At 42.7% G+C, this 26,946-nt stretch overlaps 1 protein-coding gene across 2 annotated transcripts in view; it reads right to left on the reverse strand.

The window, feature by feature from the left end:
• The window catches only part of tgfbr3 (transforming growth factor, beta receptor III), a 49,662-nt gene that overhangs the window by 5,350 nt on the left and 17,366 nt on the right, over positions 1-26,946 (reverse strand). Inside the window, exons 4-15 of one of the 2 annotated variants that reach the window (XM_029828026.1) lie at positions 20,973-21,110; positions 13,395-13,578; positions 11,340-11,502; positions 10,784-10,931; positions 8,482-8,671; positions 8,091-8,320; positions 6,980-7,135; positions 5,887-6,030; positions 5,376-5,561; positions 4,450-4,743; positions 4,159-4,288; positions 442-549 (exon numbers count right to left, since the gene is read on the reverse strand). In XM_029828026.1, the coding sequence (XP_029683886.1) occupies positions 442-549; positions 4,159-4,288; positions 4,450-4,743; positions 5,376-5,561; positions 5,887-6,030; positions 6,980-7,135; positions 8,091-8,320; positions 8,482-8,671; positions 10,784-10,931; positions 11,340-11,502; positions 13,395-13,578; positions 20,973-21,110 (2,071 nt within the window). Of the gene's footprint in view, positions 1-441; positions 550-4,158; positions 4,289-4,449; positions 4,744-5,375; positions 5,562-5,886; positions 6,031-6,979; positions 7,136-8,090; positions 8,357-8,481; positions 8,672-10,783; positions 10,932-11,339; positions 11,503-13,394; positions 13,579-20,972; positions 21,111-26,946 lie in introns of both variants that reach the window. The other variant, XM_003973823.3, reaches the window with a different exon arrangement.

Here is a 26,946-nt window from a genome sequence, read left to right on the forward strand (position 1 = left end):
AAAGAGGCCATCGGCATGTTGGACCCGATGGGCTGCTCAGAGCACACATCCTCTGAAAGGTTAACTGGGATCAGCATACTGAGGCAAAGGGGAAGTTCTTGGCATCTAATGGAGAGATTGTGTATCTTTTCCTGTGAATACCTCTAAACTCAACAAGGGGAATTTCCAGCTCGTCTCCAGCCATTGTGCTGAGAATATTTGCTGACCACCCCGCAGCCTTCAAAACATTCAAAGACAGGAAAGAGAAGAACTCTTGCTGCTGACCAACAGGATATATTAACAGTAGAAGACTCAATATGTTATTTGGAAACAGCGTCTCTTAGCAGCAGGATGTTTGGCAACCCCAACAGGCAGCTCATTTCTGTCCCACATTCCTTATCTTAGCTTTTCATAATAGTGGACTTTGGCAGCAGATCAGTGAACAGCAGGTGCAGAACCTACCTGTATGTGAGTAGATAAACCACAGGGCTCCGGTCAACAGAGCTCCAATCACAAAGGCTGCAAAGGCGATGCCGACCACGGTCGGAGTGTCCAACACGGCCACAGGGTCTGGAAAACAGGACAGCACACGCTTTAGACATATTGACCTGAAACTCTGAAAATAATTCAGATAAACTCTTGACAACCTCAATCTCCACCTCCAAATCAACACACAGAAATGTAAACATCAGAGATACAAAATACTTACAAAAATGGTGCAATATTAAAAAATGCAATGTTATCCGTTAACGGTCGGTAATCAGGTTTTAATGCGATGACTCTGAACGCCTCTGGAAACATTTCAGGCAGGATTTACAAGTAGAGGCGCCATCATGCATGCACAATTTGGCAGCTGACGTGCAGCAGAAGCAACCGATAAAGATAGAAGACCCTAAACAGCATGTTGGCCCTCTTGATTCACAAAGAAAGCCCAGGACGGAAGAGTCGACCAACACAAACTACTGTGCAAACTTTACAGGAAGGAGTTCACTGATCACCAAATGTTTCCATCTTAAATACCACATTAAAGGGGAGCATACATTAGTCGGGGCTTGTGCTAGCACTTTGGCTAACGCATCAACCGGTCTGCGACCCTCATTTCTCCCTCGAATCTGTTTGCTCATGAAAGATGACACAGCAATAAATGATATTTAATCTCCACAGAAACGGTGTGATCAGTCTTAATTGTTGTATAATATTGTACTCTTGTGTTTACTCAAATAAAAGCTATGCATAATGGCGTTATTTTGCTGTGTATTTTGGAACATTCTCCAGCAGAAGAGCCACATTTGACCTACATATACTGTCCCATGCCCTAGAATTTATTATAACTGCATTTCTTAAATTTTGAGGTAAATTCCAACGTTTCCTCAGGGAGGGATCAGGCAGTTGTCGTGGCGACCACAGTCTAAGGCCAGATAATGTTCTAAAGTCTCCTAATTGTAAATCATCTATTCCCACTGGGCTGCCATAGTGGTACTCTGCAAGGACATTTGGATTGAGACAAATAGTGTCTTTTGGAGGGCATGCTTTGATTTACTAGTGATTTTTGCAACACTTCCATGCGCCACGCAATGATAAATACTGTAAAGCATTGGTGAAACCACCTCTGTCAGATTCTGACCGAGCAGGTCTTTAGTAGCTGACAGCGTCCACAACAATGTACCTCCTGACTTTGACCCACTTTCCTTACCAATTTATTTCAAGCTGCAGTATGTGGAAAGCTTTAAATGTCAACTTGGGTTTAATAATGTCTTGACAAACAATACAAAGGCACTTGTGTGTGAGGAAACTCAAGAGGCAAGCCTGGTCCCGGTCCAAGACTCCATTACAATGGGCACTATTCTTGGAAGCCTCTAGGTTATCATGTAGCATAACAGATGACAGGTCATCAGAGTGGACTTTAATTTAAGAGGGGATAATGGCCCGAGGACGTCCTCTCTGGTACCCTTCACCCCCGCCTCATTGCTCCTGTGCTATCTGTAACATTGGAGTTGTTATGATGAAAATGTAGGGAAAATGCAGCCACTTTGCAGCTTTAAAAAACAACACTGAGTCTAGAGGACGAGTCTAGAGGATGTCTGGCATTTTTCCTTAAATTCAAATGCATTTTTTTACAAAAAAAGAAATGATTTGAAGCAGAAAATCCATTGCAGCACGTTGATATCCAAGGGGAGAATACCTTGCAGGAGGTCGGCGAGATCTCGTTTTATTCCCTTTTCTTACTGTTAACCCCAGCTGACAGAGCTAAGCTCGTGCCAGATATCTCATCATGTGTTTATTTAACTTTGCTGGAATGAGAGAGCAGCACACCAGTGCAACAACTTGTTTCATTTAACTCCGACCTCGCCCCAAACAACAGCGGCACCACTATTACCCCAGAAAGAATTCAGAGTCTAATAAAAGTGAGCTCTTAATTTTGTGCTAATCAATCTAAATTCCAATATTTAGGCTCGGAGGCTTAAAAAAAGGTAGCGTATTGCTACATTTCATCATGTGATGTCATTTTTAATGTTTATTCATTCCCTAGTCTACAAATCAGGGTCGTTTCTGTCACATAGTGGGTAGAGTACCAGTCTAATTCAAAATCCACTTTGATTACGTGATTATGGAGTGAACAAATACAAACCCTCTGTATATTAATGCCTGCAACAAGTAAAGCGATCGGTTAAAAGATAATCACATTGCCTGAGATGTTACTGCCAGCTTCAGAAAAATTTGTCTTACAAATCTATAAAGGGGATGAAATTTATTGAGGTCATGAAGCAGTAATTCATATTTTAATGGGATGTGCTGCAAGGCCGTTATGTTTTTTCCATGCACCTTGTTGGCCACAAGCGCTCCCGCTGATTTGTAAATCAACTTTAATGCATTGGGATGCCGTCCAGTGCAGAACTTGCCATTCTAGCATAAAAGATGCCATTGTGTTACGAAACACAGCCCTCAGCACGTCTTTATTGAGTATCTGTGTTTACTGAATCTGTTTCATGGAAAATAAACCTCCCTCGCTGGCACAGCATTGTGGATAAAGAACGATGCTGCCAACTCTGGACAAGCTTATAGCTCTCTCATAACACTGAGTTCGGAGTCTCTCTTTTCACGACTGCTGTATGTTCAACAGTTTTTAAAACCTCACCGCACTGAAAGATCTACAACCCACAATTAAAACGAATCACCCGATTGAAATGCATAAACGTCTCACTTCTGCAAAGAATTCAGTATAACAGGAACAACTCACGAAACAACATTTAAAATAGTATAATGTATTCAATTTTTAGGGTCCAGTTTAAAGGACTTCTACATCAAAATGTATGACCTGTCACTGGCATCTGCCACAGTGCAGAGTAGGAAGAGCCGGCATGTGAAATGGGTTTACTTTAGCCGGCCGCTATCAATCAGGCTGCTGATTGATGAGATATACTGTATATGATATCAATAATTTTTAAAAAGCCTTCTCATCTGACCCCGATTCTCTTTGCTGATGTCATTTCTCAAAGGGAAATTTAAAAAATCCTGGCATGCAACAATAGATCAAGCACTTATGATATCAACCCATCTCAGCTTAGGTCATAGTTATGAATAGTGATGGCAGCTAACTAAACAATGATTGAGCAAGCTGCCTTGAGGCTCTTGTTGCACTCCAGGAGGCCAGCAAGGAGAAAACCTCTCCCTCGAACACATTCAAACAAACTCCTTCCTTCTCTCCCCTCTCTAGTGGAAAGAAAGGCCACAGCGAAGGTCCTCTAAGCAAAAACAACTGGCGCTTGGTTCTAGTTCACTCTTGCTTTTTCCATCTCTGGCGCACCATGAGCTAGTCCAGGGGAGCCAAACTGGGCCTCCGTGTTAGAAAACGCCTCTCTACAGTATTCATGGACCCACACACACCCTTCGAACATTACTGTATACAATCATATGCGCGCACACACGCACACCGATGCAACCGACCACAGATTCGATACACTATCACACAACACACAACACACGCTGCTGTTAACGGCAACCAGATGTGCAAAAAAAGTGTGTGGCATTTTGCATTTCCAAGGAGAGACTCATTCGTTCTCTCTTTTCAGTTTATACTCAAACTATATAGAAGACCCGTAATGTACAACCTGAATAAAAACTGGATGAGTCTTACTGATGGTGGAACTTTTTTTAGGACAATGTTACTGTAATTCTGACCTGGAGATGGTGCTTGACCTGGCGGTGCATCCAGCACCACCAGCGGCTTGGTGGATATCTTGGTGTTCATCATCATTATCATAATGTTGCTCAGGGAAATGGAATCACAGGTGTCATTGGACTTCAAGCACTGTGTGGATAGAGTTTGAAAAAAGACAAGTTTTTAATTAAAATGATGCTACTTTTTTCCCTCCAGATAAAAGAGGGTATACTCTTCAACCAAGATACATAAAACCTTAATGTTATAATGTTCATAAGGATAAAAGAGAATAGGAGAATGACACTACACACCGGTGGAAGGTTCGAATCGGTCTGAGACACCTTAGAGCACAGAGACATCTCACAGTGGAGGAAAAGCAGGGATAAGTTGAACTTTGAGTTGAACTTGAATGCAAAATGTTTTTTCTCCACGTGTGCACGCGAGAAAGGGACGTCCCTCTGAGGATAGAACTTCACAGAGTCGTCCTTGGGACAGACCATCTCAATAAGAGTGTAGTCAGAGGTCACAGCGGGGTTAGAGTTTGGCGAAATGAAGCATGATATGATGGTGAAGCTCAACTCTGGCTCGGAGGCAGCTGATGTCACCTGGAAGATTTCAGGGAGAAGAAAAACAACATGAATCTTCAAAAAGCTTGTGCCGTTTATAACGAAAAGGTCGATCTGTTTTTAAAGTCATATCTGGCAGCAGCTTTGCAAAGTTCACTGCACACCTCCTGCCCGTAAGTGGGCAGACAGAGAAAATCTCAATCATTCTGGTAGACAATGCTGACCACATGGACAACGAAAGCTCTTTTTCTTAAAAAAGAGAAACAAAATGAGGAAATATTATTTCATCAGATGGATACATCATTGGATGTATCCTTGCATAGAACATATGCAGAGAAACCATCTTTGAAACCATCTGGCTGTGTGTCCTCACCATCCAGAGAGCATCTCCTTCTCAAATCATCATAAATCAACTCTTCAAAGCACACTGGAATATTAGCCTTCTCATCCCTTACCTAACCTTCCATACAGTTGTGAAACAGAACACATGCTTTTGAGCAAAAAACAGATGTAGGCGGGGGAAAAAATCAACACAGATACAGCGCATTAAAATAATATCCTTTTAACCCCAAAGTGAAACACAACTTGAGGAAAAACCTCTAATCAGGGCAAATAAATGTGGTTTAATTTAGATACAAAAGCACAGTGGAATCAGATGTATAACAGCATACCTCTGCAAAGACCTGCTGATTCTGTGAAACGGTGTAGAAGGCCTGACGTGAGGGGTTGTTAAAGGGCAGCGTGTCATACAACTCAATGGTAAAAGAAGCATTTTTCACTGGGTCCGTCCCTGGTACTGGAACAATGCTGGGGAGTGCGTTCGATGAAGGCTGGTTCATTCTGTAGGTGCAGTTGAACTGTAGGAATGGGATCGAATCATAAACAAATACTTTATAAATTGATTCAATCAGAATCAACGTTGAGTAGCAAAAAAGTCCAGCAAGTAAACATACTGAGTGTAGGAACACTGATAAGAAATGATAACCAAATGAAAGCAAGTGAGCAAATGAGAAAATAGAGAGCTTTCTAATAAAAAACGTATCAGGGTTATTTCTGAAGGCAGAGGAATCTTTCCTGGCATCAAGGGACCTGCCCTCCATCTGCTCATGATTTACACAGAAGATGATGGATCCTGACACGCCAACGGTCTTCCTGTGATTTGAATATGAAGCCCAGTCTCACCACTATGATGGACTGGTGCTCCACAGTGTCTGTCGCTTTTCTCTCCAACTCTGACGGGTCCCTCGGGAACATCAGGTCTTTGATGTTAACAAAACCCAGCGGCCCACCGCTCGCATCCGGATTTTCGGCACGACTGATCGAAACCTAAAATCACAAAAAAAACAAATAAAAAATCTTTTTAATGTCCTACAAACTTTACTTGTAACTTCTTTAGCTTAAGCAGACTTTGAGGTGACCACAGAAAGATGCTTTGAAATTTCAACAAGGGCTGCAAAAACACCCTGCAACCAGTCAGTTTCAAACTGTGGGAATGACCCAGACACACAGGAACTGCGAGGCTCTGGGATGAGTGCGTGCTCTTTGGAGGCAATGACTTAATGATGTGATTGGATGAATTCACTGACATTTGCAGTTCTTTTCCCAAGTCTGCGTTAAATTGTTGTCCAGCCATTTGGTGCCACGGCTGAATGAAATCAGAATGTGACAGGTCAACAGGAACATCGCGCAGAACAGATAATCCTTGATGTGTGGAGAAACAGACAATGAACATTTATCTCTTAACAAAGGGACAGAGCGCATCCCTGCTTCCAAGTGCAAACACAAAAGGCAGCCTTGGACGTGTGCCCAGGGTTACTGCTTGGGACTGGAAATATGTTGTTCCAAAGTTCCTCCACAAATGATCACACAGGAAGTGATTTGTCTTTGCTTATTGGGAGAAAGACTGTGTGAAAGCATCCACTAATTACAATTGCTGGAGAGACCTGACGGGGAGGATGAGTCTTTAACCTTTGGAGCATTCGTCCATAGATTTTCATTTCAAAAGAATTTAACAAAAACATGTTTTTTTACTGGCTTTTAAAATGCTTGACAAATGTCTGTCATTTTTATCAGATAACTACAGTATGTTTCCTTCTTCTTCCACAAAACCATTTGTGGAAAACTGTCTAAATTACAAGCCTAGAGCTGCTGACATCACCTGCTGAGACAAAATTCATTATTTGGCAAACAGTAGCTGGGAAATGTCGTATTAGTTCCTGATGTGAGTCTGTCACAATATGCAGGATTCAGAACGCCTGAGACTCCTGATACTTACAGAGTTGATGTAGAGAGCCATTGGGCTGCCCTGTATGGGATACACGGTGGTTTGACACCCAGTCAGAGGAGTCTCCAGTATGTAGTGGGTGGAATTGACTGACGCTTTACAAGCAGGGTCTTGAAGCACGAGGTTGGCATTAGTGAATCCATTTGCCTAAGGAAAAATACAAAAGAGCGACACTAGATAAACATCAAAAATTAACATTTTGGACGAAGGCAAAGCCTCGTGCAAGACCAACAAATCCCACAAAGCAGCACAGCCTCTTTCCAGTTTCTCCTAATTATAGTCTCTGCCAGTTTCCATTCTGTGATGTGGGCTGTGTTTCCCCATGTTCAAACAACAAATGATGGAAATCCTCCCGTGAAAACTTTTCATATGGAACTCTTTCTTTTTTTACTTAAAGTTTATTTTAACAACAATGTCGCTATTTTCATAGGAACAAAATAACTCTTTCTATGTGTACATCCAAACTTGCCATCATTTCCAAATTCATCTCTGTGGATTACACGTTTATGTGAGGTCACAGGTCAGTCTAAGTATACGAACATTGTTGTCATTTTCTAATCACTGTTAAAAATCCAATCCCACAAATTGGTCAAGCTGCTGGTATTCATGCTGGTGTCCTTTGTGCAGACATCCAAAAAGAAACAGAGCCTCAAATATGGGCCCAGGAGACACAAAGATCAAAGTGATTTTTCAACAAACTAACATTCCCTAGATGATCTGACGAAGTCAAATGGAAGGAGTGAAACTAGTTTGTTTTAACCCTTTTTAACAGATGTGAGTGACGAACAAAGAAACCCATCAGACCAATGTTGTAGCATAAAGAAAGCAGTGCTGAGTGGAGAGAAAAAGCAACAGGAATCTGCTGGTCCACCGCTGGGTTTGAGTACAAGAAAAATAAAGAGGCCTTCATTAATATGTAATAATTTGCAGACACTGCAGGAAAGATTTTTCATTTCATTTTCCACTCACACACTATATGACTGAGTGTGCTGGTCTGACCTTCGAGTTCCGGTGCAAACCGAGCTAAACTGATACACGTCAACCATATTTCCATTCTCATCCACAATGTAACAATGTGCATACGCAAATCTTCTTGACTCACTTCCAGGGATTCCTTTTCAATGCTGACCACCATCTTGGTGTCTTCACACTGCACGCTGTGGCCAATGTTAAGGGCATCTTGATGGTCTTCAGCATCTATATTTTCCCAGGGACGATTGTGGGAGTGGGGGGGGAAGTCAACAGGTGGAGGGAATGGAAAGGGCAGACTAGAGCGTCCAGAGACGGCTCCCTCTCCCGGACGAGGATCGGTGTGTCGAAGGATGGACAGATCTGGCGGAAACATGCTCTTTGTTGGGTCCACTGCAACTGGTGACACAGTTACTTGGTTATAATTTGCAAATATATATTTTGTTTAAGCTAAATGCCAATTCAACACTATTTCTATTTCTCTCTTGCAGCTGAACTTAAATCAGGGGTAGAATTCACCATACCTGACTCCCTCAGGTGGATGCTGAAGTGGTTAGCCACAGGAGTGTTGGTGTAAGATGTGACGGGATTGTAGCCATGATCCCCTGCCCACATGATCAAGGCTTGTGATCCTGATGGCAACCTCTGCTTGGGGGATTTTACCAGCTGCACCGCTCCCTCTGGATTTGAACTAACACTTATGGTGTCAGATGCCTGCGAAAGGAAGCGTAAATCCTGAAGGAAATCCCAAGAGAACTCTACAAACAAATGACATGATTAAGTGCTCAGGTAGTGCAAAGATGTTCATCATCAAATCCGGCTCTGCACACATTCTGTGTCGAGTGTGAACCGTGAGTTTGAGTGTGAGGTAACACTGCAACACCGATGTTGCAATCGCCGTTCATGAGGGGGAGTAACAATTTGTTCTCACAGTCATTTCCCACACATTCATTTCCCTTGAGCAATTCCAGTGATATCAGGAGGTGATCATTTCATGAGATTATCACATTTACACTGTTGACAACATCTCCATCACAGCAACACACTCATCTCCAGGGTAACCACTCATGAAGTTATAAATACCACATACATGATGACCGATACTGCAAAATAATCCTCTTTTGGGGTGTTTTTTTTCTCTAAATGTGCAGTTCCTGGTAAATACTGTGGACAGGAACTTTACATCAACCATTCCTCTCGCCCTCTCGGTGGTCGGGTCTCTACTTTGGGGTAGGACCCCTTGGTGGCGTCATGAGTTTCGAACAGTGCCTAATCGTTGTGTGGCAATTTTGACCATGATGTCAGCCGGGCAAGCCACCAACAGCATAAATAATAACAAAGAAAACAACAGGGAAGGACAAAAACATGGACACCCGTGTAATATTCTAACAGAATATGATTTCCTATAGCTCCATGAAGTGTGCAGTTTTGCCCACGTGACTTTTTTTGCTCTGATCTAACACTGCAGGCTGTATCTGTAGACACATCAATGAGTTAATAAACTTTATGCAAACACAACGTGTTATGTTTTGTTACTCAGGAAATTCAAAGCAGGACGTGTCATGATTTGTGTGTACATGCCATTGGATCCTATGAAAGAGAGGAGGAGCGGTGTCTGCTCATCTTCTGCTGGGTTACACATCACATTGCACTCTATGTTTAGTCAGTCAGCGCCAATTAAACCTCCAGCCCCACCCAGGAGGCTTTTGGGCCCGATCTAAGTACCTACCCGAAAGCAGGAACTGAGTTAGGCCCTGAAAAAGTTCCTGTAAATGGCTGATGCTTGTAGTTCTGATGTTGCTGCTTTAAGGCAGATGAAAATTGTAATGTAAAACCTTGATTTTGCATAGTCGTTGCTATGAAACTAAAATACAACTGATTGTACAGCCACTCATGTAAAGGTCAACAATTGTCATTTATACAGTGACACCATTTTCCTTATACAAGCTATGTTACCGTAAAATGATATTCATTTTAAATATGAGTATCCTCGTTATTCAGTTACCACTGAACGAAGCTAACCATCACACTCATTTAGACTGATTTACGACGCTGTGCTATACAATGTCAGTGGCCACACAGCTGTGCAAATACACTGTGCCTCAACAAAAGTGATGACTTCAGCGGCATTGGGCGAATATCAGGGTTACACAGAGAGGAAGCACATAATACCCAACAAGAGTCTAATGAAACCTGTAAAGGCCAAATAGTGGTACATTCATGAGAAGACCACAGACCTAAATGAGTAGGAGGTACATAGTCTTCAAAGATAGCATCCGTCATGGGAAATGTTTGAGAACCAGGGGGTAATATTCCATATCTGAAAGCAGTTACAGTGGTTGGGCAACTGCCAAGGTTCCATCAACATGGTCTGAACAAAGCTATTTTTACTGCAGGTGTCTTTTTGGTCATACTGTAGGAATTTCAAGAGATTTAAGTTAAGAGTAATGAAGATTTAATGCTTAAACTGCATATAAACCCAGGAATTTTTAAGGATGGGTAACTGATAAATGTCTGAGTTTCTCTTTCATGTATCCTAATAGCTCACATATTAACAAAGCAGCTGAAACAACTGCCAGGTAACACCTGATGACAGATGCGAGGCCGTTATCCGGTCTTGCCTGAAAAATATTCCAGGCCCACTGTGTGATCCCCCGGCACCAGAACTTGATGACAGTCCCTGAAGTGCTGTGAAATTTCGCAGTTCTCCCTAAAATGTTATACCCACCTTCCCCTACAGTGAGGCAGAGGAAGCATCACACATTCCAATGTGGCAAAACCTTTTGTCGCTGCTGCAGTGTGAAGTCATTTCTGTTGCTATCTTACCACTATAACCAGCCTGCCTCCAACACCGTGTGTCTGGATGACCCAGTTGACAGACTTGGCACACCTCAGCAGCAAGACAACGTCACGATGTAGGAGGATGCCATCCTTCATCGGCCGCAGCTCCACTATAACGTCCACCTGGAAAGCACTGCAGAAAAACATGGAAAAATCTTTTTGAAAGGTTGAGGTCTGGCCCGGGTATCGCGCCCCTTGTGTCTGTCCAACTCATTAAAATGCTGGCTGTGTTCCTAGACAGGCACAGCACACCAATAGCAATAGAGTGAGATAAAGCACAGCGAGAGAATTTCCCATATTTGTAGCCTTCTGGGTGAACTAAATAATCACTCAGGTGAGGGAGTGCGAACACTGTCTGGCAAAGCTGGACTTCTGAAGTTCTGAAATATGTTTATCAAAAAAATCCCAAAAGTGAACAGTACCCCCCCTAAATCCACCTTCATGTTGTTTCCATTCAAAACAAACTCTGCAGAGATCAACAAGAGCATCTTGACCTCGACATAAAATATGATGGCATGTTTTCTTGGCTTTGGATGCTCACCTGCTAGAGTTGGGGGCTTGCAGCTCAACGATGTGGACCTCTCTGTCTTTGTCGGGCCCAGACAAGATGCAACCCTTTGATGGTTGTGGCTCCATATAGCTGCCAAGGTAGTTGAGAGACAGGAACTTGGTATCAATCTTGCAGGTGTCAGAAAACACTGGATCTGAGAGGGGGAAAAAGATATTTACGTTATGTTTTGCTGAGGTTATTTCGATCTCTCAGAGGAGAAACACAGCTTTTTTCGTTATCCTTCCACCACAGCGAGGTCACTGCATTCCAGGTAAAAAGAAAAACAGATCCCCTGCAGCTGGTATTCCCATCGTTTCCGCCCAATCAGGTTCAGACAGTATAGTAGTGGTAGCCTCTCGATAAAACTAGAAAGCTAGAAGCTTAAACTGTATGAAAGTACTAGATAAACAATGTCAAAAATTTGAAGTCCTTGTGGAGAGGGGGCATTGTTTTGAATTTACATTATTGTTGCCCATTTTAACAAAAAGTTTGGTTATTGTACAAATAATTTGACCACAATTTTCAGGATACAATACAATTTTGTTATAGTGTAGATAAACTGGGTGGATTTTTTTTAAGTATTATTAACAGAGTTGTCAGATGGTTAAAATATTTAATCAGACGAATTGTGGCTGCCACAGACTTTGATGAGGTAATGCTTAATTATTCTTCTAAATTAAATTATTAAACTCAATTCAAATTATTTCATTTATCCCCAAGGAGCAATTACAGTACAATTGAAAGATAACTGACTAAAGGTAGACATAGAATTTCAGCCATTTTGTAACAGAAGCACATGAGATGGCAAATCATTATAATAAATATATTAATATATGTTGGAAAAAAACAACTCATCCCACATTGATGGGATTATTCTGACAGCCCCACTCATTATATTGTGCAGCTAAACCAAGCAATTTATACAGTAAAATGTACAAATCATTTAACAAGACAATAGCATTGAAAAAAAACACTATAATTGAACTTCTGCACTTTTAAAGTTGTCCACTCATGTCATAATTGTAATTGACTCAACACAATGACAAAACTGTTCTCAGAATTCAGAGAAAACTCAAGATGCTTCCTCTTTTGGCAAGAAGCACCTTGGATAGAGTGTAAAAGGAAGGTTGCACCTTCCTCTCCAAAACCCTTGTGGTTACAGTCTGGTTACGAAGCCATCTTCATGGAACACTATTAATGATGTGAAAGAGTGGAGATCCACAGCTCTTTAGCCTGAAGTAAACATCACGGCACCCTGGACCCTTGCCAAACCACAGCCCCCTAATGACACAGAGAAATGCTTCAAGGCTGAGCAGCCACTTCACAGTTCTCCCCAGCAACCATTAACTCAGACAGAAGTTATCACCGACACTCACGGAGCCACTGTTCCTCCCCACACATGTGCTTTGTTTTATTTCCATGCCTTGAAAAATGCTCATGGTTTGTGCTGACGTGTTATGAAGACCGCCGTGACGCCTGATCAATGTGTGGAGGAGGCCGCTAGAGAATGAAGGACTAAACATCCAGAGGATCTACCTAAACTCCTCTCCCACTCGATCTGCACTTTATTCATGCTTCTCCTTAGAGGATTTATTGGTGGAAAATATTACATAGATATGTCTCTTTTGTATTCAGTGTATATCTGTTTATTTTCACCTGTCTGTTATCTAACATAATTATGACCTCAGAGTCGGCTGAAATCATACAAAAATACCATTTCTACTATGCTACTACTAGTACTAACAATACTACTACAAGTAATATAAACTTAATTGCTTAACATTGTACAAGACTGACATTTATCCAAGTACAGTACTGTTAGATGTCCTTAGATTTACACACCTGTTTTCTGGGGTGCAATTCTGTTATTGTCTGTTAAGAACTGTAAAACTGTTAAAAGATCATCTTTCTGTTCTTAGGGAGGCACATTTACACCTTTAACAAGGCAACAATGCATCAATGCTGTTAGTAATTTAAACTATGGGAACTTATAGGGAACAAGGAGGTACCAAGCTTGGTTGAGAATTTTGAGAATCTTGTACACACCTTCTCCAACTTTGATGTAGATATCTTGAGTAGTTTTGAGCTCAGTAAAGGAGGTGACTGCGCTGTACTTCTTCTGCGCCCAGTTGAGAAGGTGCTCGTTGCCATGGGGAAGGTTTTCATTCTGGATCTGGCAGGCGAGGGAGAAGTTTCCAGGCAGAAAAATGACCTCTGAGCCCTCAGATACCTTGAGAATGCAGAAAAAATGAGTGTTAGATTACAAAAGACATGCTGTAGGTTCACCAACTCCCAACACACATGCGCACGCCAACACACGCACACACACAGTATTCCAACTGGATATTCCGAAATGAAACTGTGTAAGAATATTACCCAAAGATGGCAAAATTTTTGATATCACTAATGAAGTCTACACTGACACATTCGGTTGTTGCTGCACTGAATCCAGCTGTGAAGTATAAACTGTCAGAGGAGAATTATCATGAGCCAGGGAGGAAGTGCCGATTTGAGTTTGACAAAATCATACTGACAACAGCCAATGTCTTCTTTACAAAATGGAGCTGAACCATATGCTTCGTTTCAGAGGGAAAATGTGCCACAAAATGATGAAATTAATGCGAGCACAGAGTCTAGACAGTCACGCTCATTTTATGCCCATGCTTGTTTTTCTTTCTCCCCCAGCGTGTTATCTGTGTGCAGATGGAGCTGGGATGGGGGTGGCAGGCACAATTAAAAGAAATTATATTAGCAGTACAGGCATATGTTGCAGCTGGTATGTGTCAATGTACTTTTTTTTTGATAACAGATTGTTTTTCCCTTGACTTGTTGAGATTTGGCCAGGCCTTAATGATTCAGTTTCTCTCATCTGGAACATCTGTCTGACCTGGACCATCTCCTCAATATTCCTGGCAGTGTCACCAGCGGCAGGAAATACGAAGGAGGAGACAGATTCTTTCGAAGAATTCAGGATGATTTGTGTGTGTGTGTTTATGTGTGTGTGTATACCCATGAGATGGAGAAGTGTTGTTCCCCAAGCTGAGGACAAGAGGGGAGGGTTTCTCCTCTGACTTTGCCATGCTCAGCAGAGTTTATCACTTTAATTACGGGAGTGACTGCAATTAGACCCAAAGCATGAGAGGGAAAAGCCTGAAAGCCAAATTAGCTCCAGGACCTTGCAGATCACCAAAACCCTCAGGAGTCTGAAACACATGAGTAAGTGACCGACTCTGGGCTTTAACACGCTCATTCCCTCTCTCCGTTTTCACTGTTGCATGCCCAGTTGATGACCAAAATAACTCCTATTTCCCCATAAAGCAACAATGCAGAGAGTTTGATGTATTATAGGCTACATCTGTAAAAATGCTTTGCCACACACAGTGATCTTGCGTATATGTGTGCTTCCCCCTCCCTCACAAACAAATCCTGTAAAGGCACATGTGCCTGAGGATTCAGATGCTCCAAGTTTTAGGAGGAAACTCATCACAGTTGTCCTTGGCATCAGTCCTGGGGCACCATCGAACGTGTCATGTATATTTTTAATTTAATATTTTTCTATTTTACAATCTTTCATTGAACTAATTTGCACTTATTAGTAATTGACATTTTGCCAAAGTTGGCAAACATACCTACAGTTATATTTAAACACTTCACACAATTGGTTGTTTCATTCATCTTTAGTTTATAAAAGTGGCCCTATAACATACTAGCCATACGTAACACCAACAGATGCAACAATGCCTTTTACATTCCCAGTGCCTACCAAGCCATAAACTGTCTACATCTACTGCTATTAACAGTAGAAGTTACACTCTGTTTGCTGCGAAGGTCTTGAAATGTGCTCTGAAGCTGAATACCAGAGATTACTTCCACTGACGAGAGATTCCACAGATTTAGCAGCAAAGTATGAAGAAAGACCTGAAAAAATGTAAGTTACTGACACCGATGCTTTCATACACACAGGGAAAAAAAACATGTCATTTGGTTCACAAATATATATGTGAGGAAACCTTTTACTTCAGCAAATTGCTCTGTTTTGGTGCTAATAAATGCTGCTGAAAGCATTATCATGGTGGTGAATATACTGTATATTCTGAGAAGCACATCTGCAACACAGACTCTATAGATTCTCAAATATTTACCAGTATATTTCTTAAGCCTATACCTCCAGACCCAGATGTGCTGCATGAAAAAGCCATGCCAAACATTTGAGTTCAATTGTTGAGTGAGCTGAGGTTTTCCGTTGAGCAACACCTTGGCCTGGAAAATCACAGAAGGCCCTGTGGAAATTAGGTGTCTCAAACAAAGCTTGATAACAGGAAGTGAAGAAAAAGTTGATGGGAAATACGAGCATGCAGCAACTCTAAGATCCTGAGGTGATAAATACTGCTGGAGTCTGATTGGTTCTGATCTAGTCTCTCGAGTTGTCACTGTGTTGGGTTGATTGTGATGTGTTTCTATGAATCAGCAAGCTCACAGGGGTTTTATATATATATATATTTATATATACTGTATATAATATGTTTATATTTTTTTTAAATTTATTTATATATATATAAAATTTAAAAAAAATCTCTTCCTCGCCCTCCTGGGCGGTGCCTCCTTCCTTCAGACTCGGGTCCTCTACCAGAGGCCTGAGAGTCTGAGGGTTCTGCGCAGGATCTTAGCTGTTCCTAGGACTGCGCTCTTCTGGACAGAGATCTCTGATGTGGTTCCTGGTGTCTGTTGGAGCCATCTACTCAGGTTGGGTGTTACTGCCCCTAGTGTCCAAATCAACACTGGGACCACTGTTGCCTTCATGCCCCACATTCTCTCTATCTCCTCCTTCAGCCCTTGGTACTTCTCCAGCTTCTCATGTTCCTTCTTCCTGATGTTGCTATCACTCAAGATTGCTACTTCTATCACCACCACTGTCTTCCGGTGTTTATCCACCACCACTATGTCAGGCTGGTTGGCCACCACCATTGTCAGTCTGGACCTAGAAGTCCCACAGGATCTTGGCCTGCTTGTTCTCCACCACTTTCGGGGGTGTCTCCCACCTGGTCCCTGGGACCTCCAGCCCATACTCAGTGCAGATGTTCCTGTGCACTATGCCAGCCACCTGGTTGTGCCGCTCCATGTATGCCTTGCCTGCTAGCATCTTGCACCCTGCTGTGATGTGCTGGACTGTCTCAGGGGCATCTCCACGCAGTCTGCACCTGGGGTCTTGTCTGGTATGGTAGACCCTGGCCTCTATTGCTCTGGTGCTCCGGCCTTTGTCAGCCACTGGTATGTTTTCTCGATATCAGCCACTTCCTCAATTTATCGGTGGTGCATTCCATGCATGGGCTTGTCCTTCCATGATAGCCCCTCAGGTTCCTCCTCCTTGGTGGGCTTTTGTTGCCTGAGGCATTCACTCAGCAGTGGGTCAGTGGGGGCCATCATCTTGATGTATTCTTGGAGGCTTGTTGTTTCCTCCTGGACAGTAGTTCGGACACTTACTAGTCCTCGGCCCCCTTCCTTTCGCTTTGTGTATAGCCTCAGGACACTGGACTTAGGGTGAAACCCTCCATGCATGGTGAGGAGCTTCCTTGTCTTGATGTCAGTGGCTTGTATCTCTTCCAGTGGCCAGGGTATTATGCTAGCAGGGTATCTGATTACTGGCACGGCGTAGGTGTTTATGGCCAGGATCTTATGCTTACCATCCAGCTGGCTTTTCAGGACCTGTCTTAACCTCTGCAGGTATTTGGCTGTGGCTGACCTCCTAGCTGCCTCCTCATGGTTACCATTTGCCTGCGGGATCCCCAGGTATTTGTAGCTGTCCTGCACATCTGTGATGTTCCCTTCAGGTAGTTCAACCCCGTCAGTTGCGATCACCTTTCCCCTTCTAGATATCATCCGCCCACATTTGTCTATCCCGAATGACATCCCGATGTCTTTGCTGTAGATCCTAGTGAGGTGAATCAGGGAGTCGATGTCACGTTCGTTCTTGGCATACAGCTTGATGTCATCCATCTAGAGGAGGTGGCTGACGGTTGTTCCACTCCGGAACTGGTACCCATAGCCACTCTTGGTGATGATCTGGCTGAGGGGGTTTAGGCCTATGCAGAACAGCAGGGGGGACAGAGCATCTCCTTGATATATGCCACATCTGATGCTCACCTGCACAATTGGCTTTGAGTTGGCCTCCAGAGTCGTGTTCCACAGCTTCATGGAGTTCTGGATGAACTCTCTTAGTGTCCTGTTGATGTTATACAGCTTTAGGCACTCTAGTATCCATGTGTGCGGCATTGAGTCATAGGCTTTCTTGTAATCAATCCAGGCAGTGCACAGGTTGGTGTGCCGCATCCTACAGTCCTGGGCGATTGCCCTGTCGACCAGTAGCTGGTGCTTGGTACCTCTGGTGTTGTTCCCTATGCCTTTCTGTGCTCTGCTCATGTATTGATCCATGTGCCTGCTGATCTTAGCCACTATGATGCCTGACAGGAGCTTCCATGTGGTGCTGAGGCAGGTTATGGGCCGGTAGTTGGACGGTATTGTGCCCTTCTGGGGGTCCTTCATTATGAGGACTGTCCGGCCTTGGGTTAGCCACTCTGGGTGGTCCCCTGATGCTGGTTCATTTGTGCTGCCAGGTGTTCATGGAGTGCAGTCAGCTTCTTAAGCCAGTAGGCGTGGATCTTATCGGGCCCTGGTGCCATCCAGCTCTTCATTTTGGACACTCTTGTTTGGATGTCTGCTAAGGTGATGACTACTGGGTCTTGTTCTGGGAGTTGGCTGTGCTCACTCTGTAGGTCTTGCAGCCATTTGGCAGTAGTGTTATGCATTGCCTCTTTCTCCCAGACACTCTTCCACTATTGTTCCGTCTCAGCCCTGGGGGGGTCTGTTGTCATCTTGTTGCCCTGCCATTGAGAGTAGACCTTTGCTGGGTTAGTGGAGAACATCCTGTTTATTCTCCTTTCCTCTACTTCTCTTGTGTACCTCTTTAGTCAGGCAGCCAGGGCTGTGAGCCTTTGCTTATCAGTCTCCAGTGCCTCAGGTATGGACAGTTTGTTGTACTTCTTGGGCCGCTCTGTCCTTAGATTCACACCTCTACTCAGCTCTGTTAGGAGGCTGACTTCGCTACGTGTTGCCATGATTTTTGCCTCTAGCCTTCTCCTCCATGGGGCCATTTGCTCCTTATGGCTATTCATGCTCTTCATCTTATAGCCAAGCATCTGTAGGATTACCGTTGCCGCTGCATACATCAGCTGATTGGTCTTAGTGATGGTAGTGGTAGGGATGGTTGACAGTGCCATGTTCATGTCCTCCATTAGAGATTTGTCTGGTACTTTGTGTGTTAGCCTTGGCAGGGAGGTAGTTGAGTTCCCCCAGGACTGCATGATTCTCTCTCTCAGCTGCCCTTGTCCTGATTCCGTCTATCATTGGGGCTGTGTACTGTAGCACTGTAGCATATTTTGTACCGTGGGTGAGGCACACCGCCGTGCCTCGTCAATCTCTAGTTGTGATAGCAGCTTCTTATTGCGGATATTTGAATACTGAGCCGCTTCTTAGTCAGTGAGGATGTGGGGTTTCAAAGTACCCATCTCTGCATGTACCCTCTCTTGCTGGGGTTACTCCCGTAGTAACACTCCATCAGTACCATGTTCTCTGCCCTGCTCCATGAATGATTACTGCTGATTACTACTCCATGAATGCCTTGTTCCAGTAGCCAATTTGACATCAGGCAGCCCTGGTTCCCTGACCCCTTGTTGACCCGGGCGACATCCGAGCCGGTATGACTCAGCATGATATCAGTTAACGTTCAGCTCATACCGAGGTGTAGGCATATATGCATAAGGAGCCATGCCTAAGCGCTCGCCTGGATTCGAACCGACAGAGCCAGCCATGCCCACAGACTCGGTGGCATCATTCACACACAAAATATGTAACACCTGGGGCTCCAGAAAACCAAACCACTGGCCCAACTTTTCAGACTGTGCGACTCCCTGTTTACTATTAACATGTCTTGCTACTCTCCTAACTACAGGCTAATGAAGTGTGTTAATAGCATGTATAGCACAGTGATGTACATTATGTTAAACCCTTTTTCATGAGATTAAGAAGAGAGAACACTGAAGTCCCATATGATTAGACACACAACTGTTCCTAAGATGGCTTGCTGGTTGATGGCTGTCAGCTGTTCTCTGTCTGCCACCACTGACAGTGGGGGACTGACTGTGATGCTGACCTGCTGCTCTCTGCAGAAACGCCCATCTCACCACTCACAAACGATGACAGCTTAGGAAAACACAACCAGGCCAGATGCACATCCATCTCCATCAGTCCCTCTTGACATGAGAATGTTTCCATTACTACATGAAATAGTAATAAATAGGAAGGGTGCTGCTCCTTATTGTGAGTTTAACTGAAACCTTCCAACACATTTTCAATCTAAGACTGAATGATAAAGAAAAAGAGAACATTAGTAAAATAATGCATATATGACTGATGTGATGTGTGCATAATGATACAAATGTCAGATAACACTAAAAAGCTCCAGGTAGCTGTAAAGAGGCACTAATAATCTACTGTAATTGTCAAAAATGGTGGGGCCAATGAAAGGCTCTTTGTCTCTGTATACATGTATAGATAAGGCTGAACATAAGGAATGGCTTTTAAATATATGAAGGGGGGCAGTTGATGGTGGGTGTATGTGGGTTTTCATGGCAGGATGTTTTGCTTTTGAGAAGTAAGCAGGAAAACACCACATGTGGAACACATTTGTGTACCTGATACGACATTCTCGCATTCTGTGAGAATGTGGCGCACAATGGAAATGATTACGCCTGAGAAGCCGTTCAGAGAGAAAAAGGTCTTTCCCCATATGGGTGGTTACAGAGAGCCATCAGGGCCTTTTACCTAAATGCCACAGGCTCTCCAGGTAAACAGTCTTTTACACTTAGATAACCTCCACCTAACCCTCCTGTTTCTAATACATCGACCAGTTTATTGTCTCTCTAAAGTCAGTAAAGTAAATAACTTACCGGGGAACCTGAATTAAGAAGCACACATTGTTAGAATTATTCTCTGCAAAGAATGTATCTGAAGTTTAAGTTAAAAAACCACATGTTGAGATTTCTACATTGGAAACTAATTTCAACTTTATCTTGAAGGATTCCAGCGAATATGAGAGCTCAAATCCCATTTGGTTTTGCATTTGGCTCCAACCTTTCCCACTTGTTGGGGTTTTTGTGGCGTACAGACACACCCTGTCAGATGTGAGCAGCTGCCAAATTATCAACAGCGCTGTTCAGAGAAGGGGGGGCACTCAGAAATTATCACCCATAAGACATGTGAATCAATTTGACAAAGCGCTTTTGGTCTGTTTGGATAAAGAATGTGTTTTGGTTCCATGTAACACAGTGGAGGCATGATGAGAGTAACAACAAAATCCTATCAAATGAAACGACGCTATTATCTACGCATGCCATCCATATCATTCCTGGGCAACCCCTTGTGAAAAGATCCTTTACAAATTTATGTGAATTGCAATACTTCTCAGAGAAGACGTACTATTAAAACGGAGCACAGCATACAGGCCAGGCGGAAATGAAATGGCAGTTTAAGTAAATAAGATTTAGAGGCTTTTCATGAATCTGGACTCACATGAAAGGTATGCTTAATGCCGGGGGCCAGGTTCTCTGTCTTGATCTTCCACATCAGTTGTTGAGGGGAGTTGAGCACAAAGACAAGTGGCTTCTGGTGGCGCAGGAGGGACTGGATGGGCTTCAGGTGCAGCTCCACCTGGTAAAGTCCAGCAAAAGGAGAGGAATCACAAACCAAGATTAAATAAAACAGAATAAAATAAACAAAGTTGTAATTTTTCTCCTTTTTTGGCAAGATAAACACAATATACTAATTAGCCTGCCGTTGTTCCAGTGGTTGTAGATTATTTTTTATCAGGTGTTTAAGTTGTTTAGTTCCTCACTCTGCTGATAAGATCAAAAATGTTATATTCTCCCAAAACATACAAAATTAGAACTGATATCTAGCCTCAGTGGGATCTAACCTTTCACACAGTGGAGTCTTTGTTCGAAGAAAAAAGTAAGCAGCCAGATTTTGTAAGCATCTCAGCACCCATTTGGTTGTTAAAATGCCATTAAAGTGGATTTTCAAAGGTAAAAATGAAAAAAAAAAAAAACCTGTTGTTTTGGGATCTTGACTGTGATTTATGTTTCTAGTGGCACATTTGTATGGAGCCTTAGAACCAATATTGCAAGCATCCACTGAATTTTGTCACGGGCAGATAGAGGACTCAGATGCAACACAAACCAGAGGAGAACTTTGCAAATGATCATATTTTATTAATAATCAGCCTCCGATCAAAGAACAGTGTCCAAAAAATCCAAGAAATAATCTGACAGGTTGATAATCCTCAGGAAAGAACTCATTCCAGGATGAGTAGAACTCAGGCAAATGGGAAAAGACAAGGAGCTTGGTGAGGGCGCTTGGTATAAACCAGGAAGCAAACCAAAGAATAACACTGGCAAGTCAGGCATGAACACACAAACCACCTGGCAAGGTGTGAGTGGCAGGTGAGGAGTTTGAATAACTGAGATCTGAACAAGTGTGCCAGATTGGACTGATTAGGAAGGAGAAAACTGACTGAATTTAGGCATTTTCCAGTCAGGTTTTGAGGAATTTGCAGCATTATCATGCCCAAGGCAAGCCTGAGAGCTGATTTCTTCAATGAGAAAAGAGGATTGGCCTGTCTCACACTCTTTGTCAAAGATCCTTCAGACAAATCAAATTAGCCCCATCCTGCGTGTCAACAGTAAAGGACTAATTGAAGCCACATGGGTTTACGTAATGCAATAGCTCTGAAACCATGGTAAACATAATTGTTCCCATCTCAGCACAGTCTAAAGATTAAAACAAACCATATAACTATAGCATGAAGTTTATGTTGACTGGTCTGAGTTTTCTGAAGCATCGCCACCCTCCCTCTTCCTTTATTCCCTCTGGTTAGTTACATCCTTTCTGTTGATTATCTATAAAGAAAATGATGCTTTTGTAAGTTACTATTCATTTAAACTTAACTTAAAACTAAAAAGTGAGTTTAAAAAGTGCTTCTCGAGAACCAGGCACTGCTATAGATAGTTTACTGTAGATATTTTATGGCACTGTAAAATTCCAGCTGGTTGTGTGTTTGTAAAGTTTCCAAAACCTTTAAAATCATGCAAACATAATTACCTACACACAATTTCTAAGCAAGAAAGCCCTAAACATTCATCATTTTTTTATTGCTATTGCTCACAAGAAAAAAAGAGCACACTTACTTGGCGATAACAATTTGTCACTGAACAGATGTGTTGCAATGACAGCATTCTTTTAAATCCTATTGTCATCACTACAACTATTGCCAAATTGGCCAGAAATTAAGATAAATAAGCCAAAATATTGCTCCATCACAACCACATAATGTGCTTCACCAGGAAAAAAAGAGACCTGTCTTCTTGGCTTTCTTCACAATGATCACATCATTGTTAAAGGACATCAGGAACACAGTGAACAGGAAGGATGGAAGGAACATAAACAAGCCATTTATGTATATGTAGATTGAAAAGTGAGAAGAAAAACTGAAAATAAATCACTACAATTTCAGGATGAGTAGGGGTGAAAACTCACTCTGTGTATCACATAGTGTAACGTCTGCATGAATGGTGTCACACCTTCTCTCATTTTAGTCCATAATAATTGTTACATTTTTTTAAATTCCTACTTGCCCAGGTAGTTGCTGTACATTACATCTTCTGTATTAAATAGTGGCTTACATATTCTCGTAAGAATAGTTTCTTTTAAATAATAAACTAATTGTACACCTGCCTTCTTCAGTCCATGATGGAAAAAAGCAGTGAATGACTCCACTGACAAAAACAGTTATTAGATAGGAGCATACCTGGTTCTGTTCTAAAGCTTTGCCTTTAAGAAATGAAAGCCTGAGACATACAAATGAAGGAGAGATCCGGTGGTAAAAGATGAGGGAATTAAACCCAGACAGTAACGTTTCCAGAAGACATGAGTCACCTGAAAACTTAAACTGTGGAGCGGAGGTGCCAATAGGCAATAATCCTATTTTTAAAAAAAAGAGCCGTGTGGTTATTGTTAGCTGTTTAGCCAGTCCAAAAAAAGTAACCAGAGATCCAAACAGTATAAGTTCGTCCAGTGGTTGGCTGCACAATGCAAGTACTGGTGATGATTCAATGGCAGGTGGTGTGTGTGTGTGTGTAGCAACAGAGTTTGTCACACAGCAAGAAGAGGTGCTGGAAGACATCAGACTTGCACTAGGATTCCGTGAAGATCAGGTTGCACTGAAATGCGATGGTCCTGTCACCTTCAACGCACCCCGCAGAGAGGGTCAACACAGGACAAGGCCACACCTGATTGATTATTGTAAGGCTGGCATAAGGATTAGGAACCGCCGTCTCCATTTCAGTTAAGCGGCACATTTGCGAGCAGCCACAGATGAGGACCTATCATATTTCTGAAATCACACTCTGCACCAGGGACAACAGCTGTAGCGGGATAACTAAGAGCAGTCACCGAGCGCGCCATTCGCGTTGAAAGCACGTATAACCAATGGAAATGTTACAAAATACGTTCCAAATCAGCTCACGTGCGAAAGCGGAATGGAAAATAAAGTCGAGATCTGCGGTGGGCCTGCTGTTGTTCCAATTTCTGTGGCCTTTTATTCCATTTGCACGGCGCTTGGGTTGAGCGTGTTTCATAAACACTGCGACGTGATACTTCCAAAGGCAAACATAAACACCCTGCTGTCCGAACTCAGCATCCTAGCAGCTCAGTCATTGTTGTACTTTCCTTTATTGACAGAGTTGATGAAGTGATCCCTGCTGATTCAGAGAAAAGCCAAAACATCCTTTAATTAGTCATATCTCCAGTTATCGCAGCGCACACTCCCCCTCCCAGGAAATAATAATTACAAGTATTGATAAGGCGCACACAAAGAGTCAACACTGTTTGGTTAGCCCAACTTGGTAAAAGCTTTCCAATGAATAACTTAATGTAATTAAATGTTAAGTTGAGAACATATATGTCTGGAATATTGAAAAGAGAGAGGCACTCACTGTTATCTGATGTGTGGGTGCATATGTGTTGTCTGTCTGGATCTAGGTTCTTTCTAATCATTGGCTCAGGCACCAAAATGATGGCGGAGGAGGCCGACCAAGACCTGTTGACTGCTCATATCAGCACCACCCACATACCTGTATCTGAATATGGGAGAGATGCTACCTGGAAGCCCTTTTTCCTGAACCATGACGATAATCAGGGCGCAATCACGTCAACACCAGACGGCAGGACGGCTCGACAGACTGAAAAGATGACAAGAACGACTGGATAGCCATCTTGCCGTGATAACGGGGGCATGTTTAAGGTAAAGGAGATGGCATCAATACAGGAGGAAGGATAAAGACTGCAGTTTGATTAAAACGTTTTCAGAGAAGTTGGAACACTGCAGAAATGTAAACAGAACTGAATTTGCTTGTGGATAATTTATTGGCATTTAAGTGGGCATTTATTTCCACTATAGTCATTGTGTTTTGATTAAAGTAGCATCCGGGGTCAGAGGGGGTGTCGGAACCCATTCCAGCTGTCACGGTAAAGCAGGAATATACACTAGACAGGCCACCAGTCCTGGGCACACACACACACACACACACACACACAACCACACACACACACACATTCACACCGAGAGTTAATTTGGGGTCTCCAGACAACCTGTCGTGCATGTTTTTGAGCTGCCAGCAGAAACTAAAGCAGTCAGAGAAAACCATTCAGGAACAGGAAGAACATGCCGATATATAGAATGTCCATACGTCAATATACCATCCATTTGAATCTGGTTGTGGCCACAGGAAGCTTAGAAGTCTTTAAAACCGTTGTACTTTTGTAAACAAGCTTCTTATAGTGTCATTGTTGAGTTACACAGCACGTTCATTGTTCTTAAAGCATAATTCATTAAAAATGGTAGGGAACAAAACTGAAAGATCTCTGCAGCTGATAAATCATCTCCTCCACCTCACACTGATTTAACGGCTGGTTGATGTTTTCATTTAGTAAACTGACTCCAGAAAAGATAAGTGATGCCAGATACCAGAAGTCCCTTTTGTTTACTTTCCTCACTATCACTTACTGTGCGACCCAGGCTGGCCTGTCTTTATTTTTGTACTTGCTCGTGTCTGCTCAAAGGTTCAGGGCAGCATAGGTGTTTACCACCTCTTCTGGGTTACACATGCTGCATGGTGGAAAAGGCAAGACAAAATGTGGAAAAAAACACAATACACTCGCATGGTGAACTAAAGCCAAACTAAAAGCCGCTTCAGCATGAGCTTGTTTTGGTCAAGGTAAATAAAATACCTGGAGCACCTCAGCAGACTGGACCAGAACATTACTGTGGATTTGGGAATTTGATGCATACTTTCACCTTCTAATGTGTCATTCTCTGGTTCCCGCAGCCGTTGCTGAGGGGTTCCGTTTCACTTATTAACTAAGCTTTTGGTGTGTGAGTGTGTGTGTGTGTGTGTGTGTGTGTGTGTGTGTGTGTGTGTGTGTGTGTGTGTGTGTGTGCGTGTGCGTGTGTGTGTGTGTGTGTGGACATTGGCCAGGAGCCAACGTGTTTATTCTGAGTCAGGTCCAGCTGTGCATTTTCTTCTGTGGATAACAGTTCCTACCCTTTATTTAATACCCGTGCAGAATGGGTTCACGAGGGCAGACAGGAAACAATTCATTGCTGTCACGTCTTTAGTGAAAATACAGGCAAACTGTGACTTTTACACATGGTCATGGAAGCAAAGTGAAGCAGGCCTCACACGCTGCAGCTGCAGGATGTGTGACAGCCTGTGTGTATAAAACTGTCTGAAATTGACCATGTGATCCCTTTTGTCTGCACTGGACTATTACCAGTACCTGCTCAGGGTTGGACTGAGACTGGGACACATCAGCTTCTCTGGCAGACTCTGCCCCGACAGTTTAGGCCAGCACAGATCAGCCACAGGCACCACTTGTGCTGCAAGTTGTTTTTCACCAAACACCCAGGCACAGTCTGGTCTGTGGACTTCCTCCCTCATCAGAAGAGGTGAAGAGGAGACTGCATAATCACCTTCTGGCCAGACTTTGGTCTCTGCTTTACTGATTCCAGTAAACTCTCCAGTTTGATTTGCCCTGTTTGAATTTATGGTGACATTTAGAAGATCATAACTTTGTAGCAACAGTCAACGTACCAGATGTTTTTTAATTCTTGTCTCATTTTGATGTCGTAAAACTAAAGCAAACCTATGAATTCTACCAGAAAGAAATTCTGTAAGTCATAAAATCATTTGAGAGATGTACGGACAGATGAAAAACATTGCATGTCTCTTATTTTAGTTCATTATAGATGCAAATTCATGTGGTAGGTCTTAAAAGTTGGCATCTATCTGAATATGGGACAAGCTGCAATCTTTTCATAGATGCCTTTTTTAGCTACCGGTTAGATTTGGTTTTGTAAGAGAATATGTTTAGAGAATATGTTTTAGGGTGAAAAGATGAAGAACACTGCTACTGAAAGAAATAAACTTTC

This window comes from Takifugu rubripes, chromosome 20, assembly GCF_901000725.2.
Source record: "Takifugu rubripes chromosome 20, fTakRub1.2, whole genome shotgun sequence".
Lineage (NCBI taxonomy): Eukaryota > Metazoa > Chordata > Actinopteri > Tetraodontiformes > Tetraodontidae > Takifugu > Takifugu rubripes.